This window comes from Notolabrus celidotus, chromosome 14, assembly GCF_009762535.1.
Source record: "Notolabrus celidotus isolate fNotCel1 chromosome 14, fNotCel1.pri, whole genome shotgun sequence".
NCBI classification, from domain to species: Eukaryota; Metazoa; Chordata; class Actinopteri; order Labriformes; family Labridae; genus Notolabrus; species Notolabrus celidotus.
This window is the reverse complement of record NC_048285.1, coordinates 32,285,851-32,303,596: the sequence shown is the minus strand read 5'-3', so window position 1 is coordinate 32,303,596 and position 17,746 is coordinate 32,285,851. Positions and strand designations below refer to the sequence as shown.

Genomic DNA, 17,746 nt, shown 5'->3' with positions numbered 1-17,746 from the left:
ATGCTGCTATAGGCTTAGATTGACACACTGGGATCCTATCTTACCCCTCCATCACTTACTGTCCCATTAAAGTTACTAACCATAGACCTTTCTGGAGTCCCTGAGCTCCCTTGTCTCGTAGGTTCCTCTGAGCTGCCGTAGACGTCCTCCTGCTGTGGACGTTCCAGACTCCAGCTCCCTCTCTCTCTCAATCCCCTGTATCCCTCTTTCCAGACCCAACTCAGTTGAGGTAGATGTGTGTCTAACATGAGTCTGGTTCTGCTCAAGGTTTCTGCCTGTTAAAGGAAGTTTGTCCTCGCCACTGAAGGACAAGGTGAGAATATGTCCCTCATCAGAGCTACAGGAGAGAGAGACGAAGAGAGTGTTTGAATCAGATTATCATCTTTAGATCTGAATGTTCTCTTGTTCTTGATACAGATTAGCTTTTAAAACTTTTAAAATAGCAATGGCTGCATCTTGAAAAGAGAATCTTGTTGCCTGCTGAGGTCTGCCAGCTTGCAGCCATGATCCAGATAATCAAACCTAAACATAAGGCCTCTTAACTCATCGATCAATATCATCTGTAAACCAGGATTTAGATTTCAGACCCGACTCAGTCTCAGCAGATGTGTGTCTAACATGAGTCTGGTCCTGCTGGAGGTTTCTGCCTGTTAAAGGAAGTTTGTCCTCGCTGCTTAACTAGCTAAATACTGTGAGGTGCAATGCTCATGGTGGATTAAGGTGGGGTCAGACTGAGTCTGATCCTGTCTTGGTGTTGGGTCTCTGTTCATAATTTGACATAGAGTAGTCCAGACCTCCTTGTTGTGATTTGGCGCTATATTAATAAAGATTGATTGATGATCATAAAACGTTGACCTTCTTTCAGAGTCTCAGTTTGTTCTTCTTTAGAGCTGTGTGAGTAAACATCAACGCTGCAACATTTCAAACAGACAGGAACAGAAAACAGACAGGACGGGTGACTTTTACAAAATCTGTATTTGCAAAGTGAACTCTATGTTTTTACAATACCAGTGAAATTTACAAAAACAGGATGGAGCAGGAACGACTGTCAGAGTCTGATGTTTGACAAAACACGTCAACAGAATCAGCTTTAACAGAAGAAGAGAGGAGGAGGAGGAGGAGGAGCAGACGAGTCCAGAGGGGCTTTTTAGTCACATATTTATAAAGCGAGCTGCTGATCAGCACATGTTCATTCAACACCAGAAGGGGGGTCCAGCAGGGGGGGGGGGGGTCTCAAGAAGCAGGACTCAGCCGGGACGTTCCTCAGGATACTGTGATGCAAGGCACTAAAACTCTGCACAGCTCTGCAGCTGCTCGCTGCCCGTGAACGATGAAGAAAGAACGAAAAACCTTTGAAAGCTCAGATCTGTGACGCACAAAGAGGCTGAAAGATCTGAGTCCCCAGGAGTCCTGCTTCTTGAAGAACCCCCTTCAGACTCTCAGACACTCACATCTTAGGAAAAAAAAACTCTGCAACATCCTCCATCTGAAGCAGCGCTCTCCCCTCCATTTGGAAACTGTCAGGAATGTTAATGAGCACTTCAGCCAGAAGACGCAAACACCGCTCGGCATAAAAAATGACGTCAAAGTGACTTCAAGACTTTTCAGATATGTGCGATGAGGAGAGGAAGCGTCACGTGGTCTCCTTTCAACATCTCCAACAGTCGTAGTTTCAACTCAGAATCACAATCTGTCAAGTAGTGATTGTAAATGTTAAGGCATGAACTGAGTCTGCACACACACATGCACACACACTCTCAGACACACACACACTCACAGCAGTAGAGCTGGTCCATAAATTGTAGCTACAGTCTACTGAAAAGCAACATCAGTCCAACAGTAGGATCAACAGATTTGTGGTTTTCACATTGACATTAAAGAAATAAAACGATGAGATGTGGGAGGAAGAGTAACAGGAGCATCGACTAAATGTGTTTGTGTGCAGCTGAACTGACAGTAGTTTGATGAGAGACAAAAAGAGAACAAAGTAAAGAGAGAGAGGAAAATAAAATCATGGAAGATTTCAGAGTAACGTTGTGAAGATTCATGAATCAAGTCATGAAGAGAGGAGAGAGTTGGAGGTTGATTGACTGATTAGTTGTCATGCTTTGTTCAGAGCAGAATCTGGCTCCAGGTTCAGGCGTGTTCTCGCTCTGTGTGGAGCAGCGTGAACGTTCATGAGAAGCTTTGAGTTCTGTGTAAACTCACAAACCTCATCATAAAAGAGGACATCAAAATGATGTCATTAAATCATTTCTTTCTGGATGCTATGATGAGTTACTCTAAAAGTCTCAGATTATATTTAGTTCCTCTCTGGGGCCCTCAAACTCTGACTGACAGGAAAACAGTCAGATACAGGAGGCCGGTCCTCTTACAGTATGAAGTCTGTTTGCTGTTAATCCTGTCTTCAGTTAAAGCAACATGTGCAGCCTGGCCGAGTTTCAAAGTGACCTCAAAGTTCAGATTTCAGATTCTGGAGATAAAAACTCTCCAAACAGAAAAGAGGAGAATTCAAACTCTCCTTTGTTTAATCTCACAGACTCCTGATTGTCTTCAGTCTGTGGTTTCATTCAGCTCAGTCGCCGTGTGTCTCTCTCTGAATATAAACAGTAAACTCGTCGACTGTTTCATAACCTGTGAGTCATTATCGACCCACTGACACCGCTGAAGCTGCCCGGGAGGCAAAGTACAAAACGCCTCGCAGACATTTCTCTCTGTGAAGGAGAAATAAAAACAGGAGGGACAAAGTTTAAAATTAACTAATGTTCAGCCAACATGCTCTGACGAGTGTTAGCACGATGGAAGCTCAGCTCTGTGCTCTCTCTCAGCTGTATCTGCAGCCCAGTGTGGTCTCGGTGGTTTAGCATGCAGCCTAATGGACCGAGCATCGTCTCACAAACCACCGAAACACCCTGCTGTGCTTTTCTGCAGAAGTTCACGTCTTACATTCTCCAGCGTGTGCAGCGACATATTAAAACACATAAAGAGAGTGATGCTGCATCTCTCTCCTCACACCACAGCTCCTGAGATCTGCAGGATTCATGTTAGAACACAGACTCAGTCAGCTTGGAGAGAAACCAACCTCCTTCTTAAAAACAAGTCTTCCTCCTACTCTGTGCTGCTACTCTTCAGGCCTCACACTCTCTGATGAAGCAGGATTTATAAATACTGCTTTATGCATGTAACAGATATGTGCTAGACTAGCTAGAGGAGACCTGCTGACCGGCTTTTGTTAAGAATCTGTGTTAAAGGAGTTTCTAGGAGGTGAAGAAACAAACTGAGAAGCTCTTCTACGACCTACAAGAGCAAACAAGATCTTTAGAGTCATATCTTTAGAGTTATTCTTTAAGCCTGTCACCTCTGCAGGCTGCAGGTAGATGTCGGCCTTTTTATATCTGTCTAAGTCAAAGATTCAGATCAGTAAAGGAATCAAACGTCTCACTTTGTCCACAGGAGTCGCCAAACTCAACATAACCTGCAAGTTCCTCACCGGAGCTTTAAGTTGGGGATGCAGGAACAGGAGGACATCGCCTCTTCTCATCAGTGGTGTTAGCATCCTGTAGTTACAATCTAAAACTGTCTCCCTGATGGAGGCGTCATCAGACCAGAGGACGCTCTCTGCAGCAGCGACACTGGAAGACAGAGAAGGAATAAAAACAGCAGCTCTGGCAAAGGGAGGGGAATGTTTACAGTCTGTGCAGAGAGAGAGAGAGAGAGAGAGAGAGAGAGAGAGAGAGAGAGAGAGAGAGAGAGAGAGAGAGAGAGAGAGAGAGAGAGAGAGAGAGAGAGAGAGAGAGAGAGAGAGAGAGAGAGAGAGAGAGATGTAACTGCTTCCTTATCTTCAGTTTCACCTCCTGTGTGTACATGACTGCTCAGTCACCACATACAGTGTGAAACTACTGCTGGTGAAGCAGATATCAGAGGATGACGAGCAGACTCAGCAGATTACATCTGCCCGGCTGCTGAAATGTGGCGTGACCGGCGTCTGAAGGGGATTGTTTGAGGCGACTGCTAGGGGACTGATGTGAAGAAAGTCTCACAAGGCAAGTCCGTCTCACAGGATGCAGGAGCGCGATTAAGTCCTCATGCATCTTCCCCGGTGGACGAAGGGGAGTTTTAGATGAGCGTGCTCCACTTTCACAGACCGCATGTTTGCAGACAGATCTCATATCTATTCGTGTTATGAGCAGAGTGAGAGATAAGCATCCAAACAAAGATGATCAGTTTCACTACTTTCTGCATGTTTTCCTCCGTGGTTAATAAATAGAGCTCTCTCTCACAGCGAGCGGGTTTCAGGGGCCGCGATCAAACATTAATCCATTCATCAGACAAGGAACACGATGAGCTGCGGTGTGAGACAGGTGATGTAATCCAGACTAACTCATGAATGTTCGACCGTTTCCCACCTCAAAAGAAGCGTAAAGCTGTAAACTGAGAAAACGCAGCAACTTTAAATGTTAAACTTTTTTGCAGAGGGGTGATTCGCCGTCCTGTTTCCTCTCTGATGTTCCAGTAAATTAAATCCTGCTTGGTATGGCGTGGTCTAAAATAATAAAATACACAGATTAAAAAAAGTCTAGTGTCTATCATCTGGAATCAAGCGGGAGTGCAGCTTCTATCTCATATCGACAGTGCTTCAAAACATCAATCACATCTTCTCTAAAATGAAACAAATCATCGTCATAATAAAACAATCACAGAGTAGAGAAAGTAAAAACATCACAGCTGATATATCTCTCTATGTTCATTGTACTTACACACAGAGGGAAAAACAAAAAAGAGTAAATTCATCTGTTAAAAAAAAACACATCTCCAGTGTATCTCCTGACTTAGTGTGTTTGCTTGTTTACAACAGGAAGCTAGTGTTGACACGGCTACAAAATAAAAGTCTGACTCTGTGGCGAGTCGTATGGATTCCTCCCTCAGTAGTAAGTTCTGGGTGTGATGAGGATCCGAGTCTTTGTAGTGAGAAGAATTGGCTTTCCGGACCGTCAAACAGTGAGATTTAAAAATAAAAAACAGACTTGTGTCTCCTTCAAAACGTCTGATTGGCGTGCAAAACCCACCGTCACTCTTCAAATCCAGCTCAGGTCCAAACAGAGAATAAAAAGCTGCAGTCGTTACTCGTCCAGGTCAGGACGCACGATTCCAACTGAACGCTTAAATGAAATAAAATCAATCGACGGGCGGTGGATTCTCTGCTTCTCTCCTCACATGTACGAGCCATGACACACACACACACACACGTACACACTCACACACACACGCACCGCCTTATTGCCTCTTATTCAGGGAGTAGCTCCCCACAGTTCGGTGATTCACAGAGGAAAGAGAGAATACTCTTGCACACCCGCTTCACTCTGCAGCTTTCTGTACAGTCTTGACCTCTCGCCGTGACCTCTGACCCCCTGTGGTGGTGGTCGTCTCCTCCGTGTGCAGGAGTATTCTGTTCCACCTTGACCCCGCACACACGCTGCCTTTTTTCCAGAGTCCGGAGGTCGTAGTGTCACGTGTCTCATCTCATCCTGTTCTGTCTCATGAGAGGGACAATGCAGGACGGCGGACCCGCTTTGGTCAGGAACGGGTGTTTCAGGAGCTCGCTGGCTGAGCCCCTCTGAGCCGGATCACGCACCAACATCCGGTCCAGGAAGCCTTTTAGGAGAGGAGAGACCTGAGAGAGGAGGAGGAGAGAAGATCCAGAGGGGTCAGGGGTTTATGATCATGGAGAGCAGGTTTGTAACAGGTGATGAGGTCCGTTTTTATTGCTTTATTGTAAAGATTGAATCAAATCAGCTCCACCAAAGCCAGCACAGCGGTAGGATAACTGAGGAGCACCATCAGGTCTCTGTTGATGTGAAGTGTGTCAGTCTTACAGCACAAACAGAAACACAGATTCTGGTTCCGTGTTCATGCATTTGTGTTTTCCTGCAGAGAGGATCAACTTATTCATTTCTATTTTAATACCAGCTCTCCTCTGACTCTGGATTTAATCATTCTGGATGCAGAAACACTCAGAGCTGATGAGTCACGATGTCTGCACACTCACACGAAGCCTGCCAAGAAATCATACTTCTCTATCTGCTGATATATTACCACTTTAACCGTTTCCTTATCAGCCTGTTACACAATCACAGATTCTGTTTCTGAAATTAGGTCATTACTGAAAGAAGGGAGAAAAGAACTCAGTCAATACTTTATTCATGGTGATTCTTCTGTCTTATTTCTGCAGAAGCACTCGGTGGTTATATCTTCCTAATTGAAAACACTAGGCTGAGTTTGTATGGAAGGTGCGAACAGGAAGGTAAACGGAGGGTGTTATGTCGTCCCTCTGAAAGCTTTGAAGCAGCTTTACATGATTACAGCTCAAAATCCTCTTTACGTATCTCAGGCTGCTGTCTTTGAGAATCCCTCATTTCAGCCTCTGACTGAAACGCTTCATTTCAGTTACTGTCTCTTTAAGAACCCAGCACTCTGGAAGCCTCCCTCACTGTTGCCATGCAATAAAGCGGCGTTTCTCTTTTGAAAATGACAGGTGACGACACAAAGTGAGCAAATCTCGTGCCAAGATCAACATTTAGTGTTGACCGCCAACATTTTAATTAAATATTGTTTGAGGTGTGTTTTGGGGACTTTTGCTTTTACGACAGGACAGCTGAAGAGAGACAGGAAATGTGGGGAGCAGTGAGAGCGGGGAAGACATGCAGGACATGGTGGCGGTCGGGAGTCAAACTGGCAACCTCTGCGATGAGGACTACAGCCTCTGTATGTGGGGCGGTTAGACCGCTAGACCACCAGCGCCCCTCAATATTGTTTTAAAATATGAAAAAAGCATAAAAACCACCCTTTACTCTTTATTTATGAAACTAACTAAATAGCATTTTAAGACACTACCAGTCAAAACTTTGGAAACACCTTCTCATTCAAGGGTTTGTGTTTATTTTAATTATTGTAAACACTGTAGGCAAGGCAAGGCAGCTTTATTTGTATAGTGCATTTCATACACGAGGGCAACTCAATGTGCTTTACATTAAAACATTAAAAGCATTGGAGACATTCAGACAGGCATAAAATAACATAATTAAAATCACTAATATGATAAAACAGAAAAGAAAAGGAAAATTAGGAATATATTAAAAATTACATCAAAATTTTAATTTAAAGTGAGTTAAAATAATCTAAGATAGGAAGGCAGTGTCAAATAAAAAGGTCTTAGTCTTTGATTTTAAAGAGGTGAGAGTTGGAGCAGACCTGCAGCTTTCAGGGAGTGTGTTCCAGATATGTGGAGCATAATGACTAAACGCTGCTTCACCATGTTTCGTTCTGACTCTAGGGACTGAAAGCAGACCAGTACCTGATGACCTCAGAGGTCGAGGTGGTTCATAAAGTAGTAGCAGATCAGCAATGTATTTTGGGCCTAAACCATTCAGGTCTTTATAAACCATCAGCAGGATTTTAAAGTCTATTCTCTGACAGACCGGAAGCCAGTGTAGAGATCTAAGAACTGGAGTGATGTGGTCTACTTTGTTGGTCCTTGTTAGGACTCGAGCAGCAGCATTCTGTATGAGCTGCAGCCGTCTGATGGACTTTTTAGGGAGTCCTGTAAAGACCCCGTTACAGTAGTCTAGTCTGCTAAAGATAAATGCATGGACCAGTTTTTCTGCATCCTGCTGAGACATGAGTCCATTAACCCTTGATATATTCTTAAGGTGATAGTAGGCGGACTTTGTAATGGTCTTAATGTAGATTAATACTGAAGACATCAAAACTATGAAAGAACATATATGGAATTATTGAATTCACAAAACAGTGTTAAACAAAGCAGAATATGTTTAATATTTTAGATTCTGTAAAGTAGCTCCCTTTGTCCTTCATGACAGCTTTGCACACTCTTGGTATTCTCTCAGTCCGCTTCATGAAGTGGTCTCCTGGAATGGTTTCTAATGAACATGAGCCTTGTCAAGAGTTCATTTGTAGAATGACTTGCCTTCTTAATGTGTTTGAGACCATCAGTTGTGTTGTTCAGAGGTAGGGTTAGTACACAATGGATAGCCCTATTTGACTACTGTTGTAATCCAGATTATGGCAAAACCAGATTATTTCATAGTTTAGATGTCTTCAGTATTAATCTACAATGTTGGAAATAATTAAAATAAATAAAAAGCATTGAATGAGAAGGTGTGTCCAAACTTTTGACAGGTAGTAAACACAAAACATCAACCCTCAGACTCCCTCAGGTAACCACTGAGTGTTCTTTTGATTCCACTGGTGTTGCTTTCAATGCCACACAGAAATGTTTGACCTCAGCTTCATGGATCTATCTGAGCACCAGTGTGAGTTAAACACCACCATGAGTCAAGAAGCTGCAGCTCTACTGGGATCTGCTCCACAGCGGAGGTGACTTCCTTCACTGTTACTCAGAGCAGAAGAAAAAAGAGCTCGACTGCAGGTCAGATTACTCAACACTGCTTTGAAGTATTGTGTCACTTCTCAACCTCAAAGAACCTGAATGACTGTACACCAGATAACATCACAGTGCTGTCTGTGTTTCACACTCAGCTCTGGTCTTCGTACCTTGTGCAGGTTCTTCAGTTTGGGAGGCAGGTTGTCCCGGATCATTTTCATGGCTTTGAGCGGCGGCTCGTTGAAGTACGGCGGCTCCCCGTCCACCATCTCTATGACCATGATCCCCAGAGACCAGATATCGACCTGCACACAGAGAAGAGACATGATCAGTGGGTAGAAGAGATGGTGCTGTTGAGGAGTTCAGATTATAAACTGCAGGATAAAAATCCAGTGTGTGTGAGGATTACCTCTGGTCCATAAGGCAGTCTTGATATGAGCTCTGGTGCCATCCAGTACGGCGTCCCAACCAGAGACTTCCTTCTTTGCACTTCTTTAGACACCTGAGCGCAAAATCCAAAGTCTGACAGCTTCACCTGAGAGAGAGAGAGAAGCAGAAAGAGACAAGTCAGAATACATTTTCACAAAAGGTAGTTAACACATCAATCTCTAATGGTTACTGTCTGATAACTCTTTGAACTCTGGGTGATGGAAGTGTTTAAAGAGGAGGCAGCGGGGTTTCAAGATCATGTACAACAAATGCTGAGACTTCCTCTGATGTCTGCTTCTTATTCTTTCTATTTTACAACCAGCAACTTCAAATGTGAGAGTGGAGCTTTCACCAGCAACTACAACAACAAAATGTCATGATGAGCCTGGAGTCAACAGGTCAGAGGTTTTCAGAGGACCAGAAAGACAACATGGATGAGGAGAGGAGGAGGAGAATCCTTGATTCAGTGATTGCCACGGGAAAACCTTGGTCACATGACTCCAGCTGTCCGGAGCTGGACCGCGGCGGATCGGCCACGGATCTGATGGAAGTCCCGTGTTAGAGACCATGCCTGCAACTGGAGTGTTAAACTGGAACTACGAAGATAAATGTTTGTGGACATTTGCAAAAAGAAAGAAAAAGTGATGGCCGATGCGCGCTGCCTCTTTTGCTCTCCACACAAACTGCTTCCTGTTTACAACAAACAAACAACAACAGGCAGCTCAGACAGGACTGATCAATACAACACTTCTAACTCTAAATCATTCTAATGCTAACAGCTGAGAAGCCTTTCCTGCAGTCTGTGGTAACACCCGCCCCTCTTTCTGAGAAGGTCTGTGCATGACCGAGCATCTCGACAAAGAAGAACCTCACGGTGGTGCCCACAGGAGGGGTGAGCGCTCACCACAGCTGGCTCAGAAACAGAAACGAAAGCAACTTGGCATGAGAACTGGTGCATGTACTGAAACACAGCAGAGTTATTATCTGTTGGCTTCTTTAAAACACACAAACACTTACTAACAGGGCTTCAGTGAACACATCACCAGTGTCATTATAAAACAAACCCCTGACACTAAATCAAGAGTTCATCAGAATATCAGTAAATACCTTGACCTACTTTTTCCACCAATCACACAGCAGCGCTCTGACACAACAAACAAACCCACCCACTGCCGAGAAACCCTTCAGGCTTGGTTGAGTCTACTTCCCCTGCCAGACCAAACAACCAAACCCAACCCAGCAGCAGGAAGCTTCCTGTGCAAGCGTGTGACCAGAGTCCAAAGGCCTTCATTAGACTACACAGAAATGTGACGTTACAAATGTCCTCTTGTGCAGCTTATAAAAATAATGCATGTTTAAAAAGTATTAAAATGAAAAGCCACGAAGCAAACAGGAAGTGACAAACAGTGAGCTGACGTGTTGGAGTTAAAGCTTCATGATCTGTATGCTTTAAAAAGACGACATGTGACTGTAAATATTTACTGAAGTTACAAAAGGAGCGTTCTCGTATCAGCACAAGAAATAGGAATCATTTGATTTGATTTGGTTCTTCCACGATGATGCATCATTTCTGGAATCACCGTCTTATTTTAGGGACTCAAGTCATTTCAGCGGATACATTTTCCAGCACTGCTTCTTCTTCTTCTTCTTCTTCTTCTTCTGCCTCACAGAGCACAGGCATGCAGATAAAAGCCCTCCAGTGTGACTGTCATGTCTGCCTGGCCGTTCATGCTGCTGCAGACTGAAGCTCAGGTTGAAACCGCAGCTCATAAAGAGACATCAACCACAAACACTTGGATGCTGTCATCAGGGAGGCTGTGGTTTCTCATGCTAGCTCACCTCAGCTGCACATGTGTGACTTGCACATATCAGCGACATAGGAGGTGAGAAAAAAACGTTGCATACCAAATAATGGATGTGCTCAATCATTTAAAAAAGAACACTTCTGTAGGACATGTAGGAAACTTACGAGCTTCAGAAGGATGAGGAAGTTACTTTCATAACGTTTGACCTTCATCACTTTAGATCATCTTAATTCAGAGACTGTTTTTACTGGGTCTTCATCTGTATTTTAACAAGTGCTAGCATGTATCCTCATCTCACAGCTGTGCATGCAGCAACCGTGCATGCAGCCTGTTAGAGTCGCTCCTCTTCGTTCATTCTTCACTTTCTTCATCAAACTTTGTCAGATTTTTCTCTGGCAGTTTGTTGAAGTTGTGACCTCCTTTGGCCTTCTGTTGGTGAGAGTTGTGGACCTTTTTTCACGATGAAATCACCAACTTTAACTCTTACTCTGCGTTACGCTTTGTTTTGGTTTTTACTCATCATTGGCTTGGGGTGCTGGATGTTCCTGCAGGACTCTGGAGATTTAGGAGGCATAGAGGCAGAGGAGGCATAGCACTACGAGGGAGGAGAGCTGGTCTAAGAGGACGGAGGTTTATGGAGAGGAGATAGAAGCCGTGTCTCTCCTCTCTCATCTTGGTTCAACGTGAGATCTCTGGATAATAAGATGGACGAGCTAACAGGACTAGACGGGAGTCAGACGGAGTTTCAGGAATGTAGCATGGTGTGCTTCACGGAAACGTGGCTGCATCAGGATATTCCCGACCACAACGTCTCCATTGACGGCTTCCAGACTGTCCGGGCAGACCGGGATAGCAATGAGAGCGCTGTGGGCATCCAACCATATTATCTGCACAGGGAGATCTCACATGTCATACTGGTAGGTGTGTACATCCCCCCTCTGCTAACCCGACTACGGCGTCCAACGTTCTCAACGCTGCCATAGACAGACTCCAGACAGACCAGCAAAGTGCCCTCTTCCTGATCTCCAGGGACTTCAACCATGTATTTATTATCTATATAGCTTGTTATTGTATTTGTATAACTTATTGTGTATAGAGCAACTGTAATGACTGTAATGATCTCCCAGCTAGGAACACATAGTGATGATTGTTGATTGTTTGAGATCCTGACATCTGTCCCTGAAGTCCACTCTTGAGACTAAGTACTTTATAATTTTAGTTATGCATAAAAAAAGGGTTTTCATTTTATACAACCAATAAAATCCTCCATAAATGACTGATGTGGATGGAGTCTTGAGCTACGACGAAGCCTTAATGACATTTAACAAGAGGATCTGCTGACTCAGGCGTTCATGATGCAGCTGAAACCTCAGCAGACCACAGATGTGTGCATTCTGCAGAAGAGACAAGTAAAGAGCAACACCTGACACACACACTGTCTGCCATGTTTAAGTTCTGTGTGCAAACACTTCACCCGGACCCAGACTGACAGCTGTGAAGTCGTAGACCATATAATGAGGTCGACTATGACACATCAGGGTTTCGTTCTGGTTTCATTTTCTGTAAAAAGCAGAAACTTGCTTGTTACCATATAGAAACAGACTCAGCCTCTGTAATAAGCAGTGGTTAAAGTGAGGCTCTTAGTTCCTCTTTCCAAACAACAATTTCCTTTATTTCTTCTTAAAGTAGGTGAAGGTCTGCAGAGTGTTTGCATCATGGGAGACGGACTGAAGCGTATGAACTCAAAAAGCCTTTCTGATCAGCAAACATGTAATATGTCGGAGCAGACGCTCAGTTAAAGCTCAAACCATCACTCATTACTGGATTCACTGAGTCATCACAGTTCAGTTTAGACTACCTCGTCATTTAAACATAACACATCCACGACGTATGTTACTCATTGATCAGGAGGTGACTGGTCCAGGGCAGAATACTGGAAAGTGTAAAGAGTGCATGGCAGGTTATGACACACACGTATAGACGTATAGGTTGAACTTTTGTGACCTGGTCTGCCTTTGAAACTGAAACACAGAGCTCATACCGTCGTCATACTTTTACAGTTGCAACACATCAGAGTTAGCCAACAGTCTCTTGTGACCGTTCTTTGCAGCATGTTTACAGTACGGCACACAAACACATACGGTCAAGACGGCCTCACGCAGGCTGAGGTCAAACTGAAACCAGCTAACATCCTCATGCATTATTTTTATTCTGGTGAGTCAACTTCTCAGGAAGTGAAATCTAGAATTCTGGATAAATATGAAGAATCACTTCCGACAAGATGTCTGCCACCAAACTAAGGCCTGAAATGCTTGAGTCTGTCTCCGCTGCAGTTATGAGGTCTGAGGTATAGGAGCGGCTAAAAACTTGAAGAGAAAACTTCATGATTTGATTTCCCACCTTGAAATAATACACTAAACATTTCTCTCGTCCTTTAAAGTGATCGAAAAGAGAAGTTTTCTGCACTCCTCTGACATTTTGTACATAGGTAATCATAACTACTCTGCGCTTCTGTATATACTTTATTTTATCTGATCTTTATTTTATTTTATTCTATTCTATTTTATTCCATCTTTATTTATTTATTTATTTTGTTTTTTTTGTTTCTTTTATTCTATTTTTTTATCTTATTTTATTCCTTCTTCATATTTTGACTTTCTTACATACTGTTTATAAGAGCTCTGTAATGACTGGATTTCCCTCCCCAGGATAAATGAAGTATTTCTCATTCTGATTACAAAAGGAGGATTTTCAGCTTTTATTCTTCTTAAAAGCTTCCTTCCCTGCTTTCCATGCTCTGAGATTCAATACTTTGATTATTAAGAAGTTATCAGTGTGAAGAATCTGTGACATACTCGGCCATCATGAGTGAGGAGGATGGAGTCGCTCTTGATGTCTCTGTGGATCACACCCTGTGTGTGGAGGACGGACAAAGCCTTCAGCACGGACAAACACACGGTGGCGATCTGCTCCTCGTTCATTCTGCAAAGAAACAGCAGAGAGAAACATCAGCTCAGTCTTCTAACATTCATTTAACAATGTGTTTTCCTGGATCAGTGTGTAGTGAGGTGTATTTATAAAGAGTCACAAACAACAAAGAAAGAATATTTTCCTACAAAATCAACAAAAGGCTTGCTGTGATGGGGAACTTGTAAAATGATACAGGCCATGGGGATGAATCTGTTTGTGCACTTATGAGGTAACATCGCCCCCTTGTGGAGGAAACAGTTCAAACATGGGAGGAAAGAAGAAGAAGGATGCAAGATGATAGCGATTGAGCAGAAATAAAAAGGCTAACACACTTAGAGTATTTATTTTATGAAACATGAGACGATGAAACTCCTTAAAGATTAAAGATGCAGTGTTCTATATAGAAGAGCTGATGCAGGTTATAATAAAAAGAAATGTGAAGGAACTTAAACCAAAGATTTTTCAGGCTCTCTAATGATTTATCATCACATCAAAACCGTCAGATCTCTAAATTAAAATATTTAGAGATCTGCTTTAGACAAAACATCCATAAGATGCATGTTAAATATTCTGTGACTTGTTAATATGATGATTAGAACAAAGTATTTTCCAAACTTTCAAGACTCTGTCAGTAAACACACACACTGTAATCCTTCCTCCTTTACCTGGTGTGTGTAACGATGTCAGTGAGCGCTCCTCCCTCCAGAAACTCCATGACCACCCAGAGCTCGTCTCCCACCAGGTAGCTGTTGTACATCTCCACCACGTTCTCATGGTGATAGTCCCGCATGATCACCACCTGCAGAGGACATGAAGATTAACACTCATTTGAACTAAACTCATGTGAAAACCAAGATGGCTCCTTTTTTTCAATTAGCCAGGAAATATGTGATGAAGGGAATCTTTAACAGACGTGTTCCAGACAACATCACCAATAAAAACAAGTAGTATGTAAAGAAAACAGGAAAATGAAGAGAGTAGAATCTTAAACTTTATGTTAAAATGCAGATGTTAGTGCAGTAAAGCATCCAGCAAGCTTTCAGAGAGTCCTCAAACATGAGCCCTCACCTCGTTGAAGAGCAGCTCTCTGCGCTGTTGTTTCCTCAGATCCATCTTCTTCACAGCCACCAGCTTCCCGGTGGTCTTCACTGTAGCGATGCACACGATCCCAGTGGACCCCTCCCCTATCTTAATGTAGTGATCCAAGTAGGTCCGTGGATCGCCTGGGTCCACCACCATCTGTAGTGCGGCTCTGAACTGCTCGTGTGAAACCCTCTGAGGCTCTCTCTGCGGCGAGCGGCCCTGAGGGGGAGCGCCTGACGCTGGGGGTCCAGAGGGCACAGGGGGACGCGGGGCGGGGACGCTAGGGTGAGGGGTGTGTGGGTGCTGGGTGGCTTCAGGAGTCAGGCTGGGGTGTGATGTATGGAGAGGGTGTGGGTGGCTTATAGGGGGTTTGGAGCCGGAGGAACTGCGGGCGGAGCCACCGGTGGGACCGTTCTGAGGGGAAGATTCATGGTGACGGACCGGCTGGAAGGAAGAGAGAAGAAAATCATTACTAACAAATTAAAGAAATGAAAACAGTCTGGAAGAAACTATCTGGATTTGGAGTATTTGGATTCTTACTGTTTTTAATATAAGGAAGAATCTTTGGTTTACTGAAACAAAGTCAGGACCTCTACGTACAAGCATTTGGGGAGAGAAGCTACCATCCATCTGCCAGAGGTTAAAACTGAACCTGCCTGCCTTTATCTCTGACAATATTCTCCCCAGGGTCTGCACTCTCTCCTTGTGCCTGTCCTGGCTGCTCATGCAGGTGTTCCTACCTGTCCTGTGGGGCTGCGTCCGCCCTCGCTGTCCGTCCTCGGGTACGTATTGAACGGCCGTGTGTTCTGTTGTGTGTTCTTTATCACCCCATCCGTCACCGGCATGGTCGGTGTGCGGATGTTGGGCCCAGAGAGAGGCCTCTTGTCTCGGGGGGACTGAGGGCTGCCGTCCCGCACCACGTAGCTGGACTTTGGCCTGGGGTCACTGGGCTGGTCTCTGTGGGAAGCCTGCTCCTGGAGAAGAGGAGGTTTGGTTAAGTGATGAGGAGGCAGGAAAGAAGAAAAATGGGGGAGGGAGAGGATGTATAAATGATGGTCACATGAGGAGTTCAGCTGCAGGATGAATCAGTCAAAATAAAGCAAATAAATCTCAGGCTGATTATCACTGACGGCTGTTAAGAAATGAAGAAAGACGATTTTGCTTTTCAGTGAGAAACACAAACATCCTGAGGCTGCATGATGATCTACTTTGAAGATACTATCAGCAGAATAAAAAGCCCTATCGAGCATATCAAAGCAATGTGAGAATAAGAAATCTGAATCTAAACAGATAAATGATGAGGGTCTGGGTCCCGAGCACATCAGCAGAACCTACCTGGTCCCTGTCCCGTGGCGTTCTGTCTCTGTGAGGGGGAGGAGGAGGACCTGAGCCTGGTCTGTCCCTGTGGACCCGACTGGGCTCTTGGCCTCGAGGCTGCTGCTGTGGCCGACCCTGACCTCCTTCATCCCGCCCTGGGGGACGGAGCGCTCGCTGACCCTGACGAGGATCACCTCCACCCTGGTGTTCTGGTCTGGGTCGGTCCCTGAGATACAGAGCATTACAAAGGTCAGGACAGGTGGATGAGGTGGAACAGCTCATTACATTATAATGATACAATCTCTGAGCTGAGGAAACAAGCAGAGATCAGATTCACTCTGATGATTATTATAGTTTCATTTATTTATTTAGTTTTCTTTAAAGTTTGTTGCATCTATGTCTCTAATTTTCTATTATTAGGGCCCGAGCACCGACAATGTCGGCGAAGGCCCTCTTGAAACCCGAGTGATTATTATTATTATTATTATTATTATTATTATTATTATTTCTTCTCCCGACTTTTCAAACCCCAATGTGCTTGCCTTAACGCGGTGCAAAAGTCCCCAACCGCTGCACATGCACCAGGCCTGGTGAAAAATTCGACATTTTTGTGGTCCCGAAAAAAAATTCCCCAAAATGGCTAAACGGCGCCCCCTTGAATTTGAAAATTTCGGAGGGCCAGCCCCTCACGACGGTTCAACATGCATGCATCAAATTTTTTTTGGATAGGTGTCATGCCAAGATCTACAAAAAAGCCTCTTGACGTCGTGGTGAAATCTCAACAGGAAGTCGGCCATTTTGATTTGACCCGATTTGCAAGATTATGTATTTGTGTAAACTCCTCCTACAATTTTGCTCCGATCAACTCATAACCACGCACATTTTGAAGAAGACACATTGACGATCAAAAGGTATCAGACAGAATTTCTCTAAGTCAATCGGTGTGGGCGTGGCACCTCGCTACATTTGGAGGACATTTTGAAAATCTCTAAACAGTAATATCTCTCATATGCAATAATGGATCAGGCCCAGACCGGTCATGCATGATAAGTGCCCCAGCCTGAACGCCTCTATAGGCAAATAATCACCAATATCATATAGCGCCCCCTACTGGCAGCAGAAAATCACATGTCCTACAGTTTTTGTCCAATCAACTCCTGCTTCGCACACAATGTAGTTGTCACACTGCAGATGAAGATTTGTCAAAGGGTACTTCCTAAGTCAATCGGTGTGGGCGTGGCCACGCCTCAAACTCTGATGTCTCGCCATGAAACAGGAAGTACTTATAGCTCCTTCATACAGTGTTCAATTTGTTTGAACTTACATACACATGATCAGGGTCCATCCCTCAACACACCTATGGACTCCTTTATGTACTACAGCCATAGCGCCACCCACAGGAAATACATGGTACTGACATTTACATACAATCTCCGATCTCTTCCAAATTTGACGTGTTTCATCATGGGCCCAGCCTGAACTCATATACATACACATGTTTGTCATTTGAATAGCGCCACCTAATGGACACAATGAGTATTTACTCTCAGAACATGTTTTTAACATGCTTGTGATCACAACTCTTTCTATAATGATCTGTTATGAACAATCCTTCAGAACATAATTAAAGACACGGCAGCACCTACTGGTGACAGGTGGTACTGCAATGTACACTATGCTGATAACTGCACAGGTAAGCTCACAGTTTCAGCCTAGGCAGCACAGCAACACCTGCAGCACA

At 44.1% G+C, this 17,746-nt stretch overlaps 1 protein-coding gene across 3 annotated transcripts in view; it reads right to left on the bottom strand.

Annotated features, from left to right (window-relative positions):
- Positions 1–956: 956 nt before the first annotated feature.
- Positions 957–17,746, bottom strand: part of pak4 (p21 protein (Cdc42/Rac)-activated kinase 4) — a 39,824-nt gene continuing 23,034 nt past the window's right edge. For 2 of the 3 annotated variants that reach the window (XM_034701004.1, XM_034701005.1), the window contains exons 4-11: positions 16,024–16,231; positions 15,429–15,662; positions 14,674–15,132; positions 14,271–14,404; positions 13,491–13,617; positions 8,811–8,936; positions 8,572–8,706; positions 957–5,671 (exon numbers count right to left, since the gene is read on the bottom strand). In XM_034701004.1, the coding sequence (XP_034556895.1) occupies positions 5,516–5,671; positions 8,572–8,706; positions 8,811–8,936; positions 13,491–13,617; positions 14,271–14,404; positions 14,674–15,132; positions 15,429–15,662; positions 16,024–16,231 (1,579 nt within the window). In that variant the 3' untranslated portion in view covers positions 957–5,515. The remainder of the gene's footprint in view (positions 5,672–8,571; positions 8,707–8,810; positions 8,937–13,490; positions 13,618–14,270; positions 14,405–14,673; positions 15,133–15,428; positions 15,663–16,023; positions 16,232–17,746) is intronic. The other variant, XM_034701006.1, reaches the window with a different exon arrangement.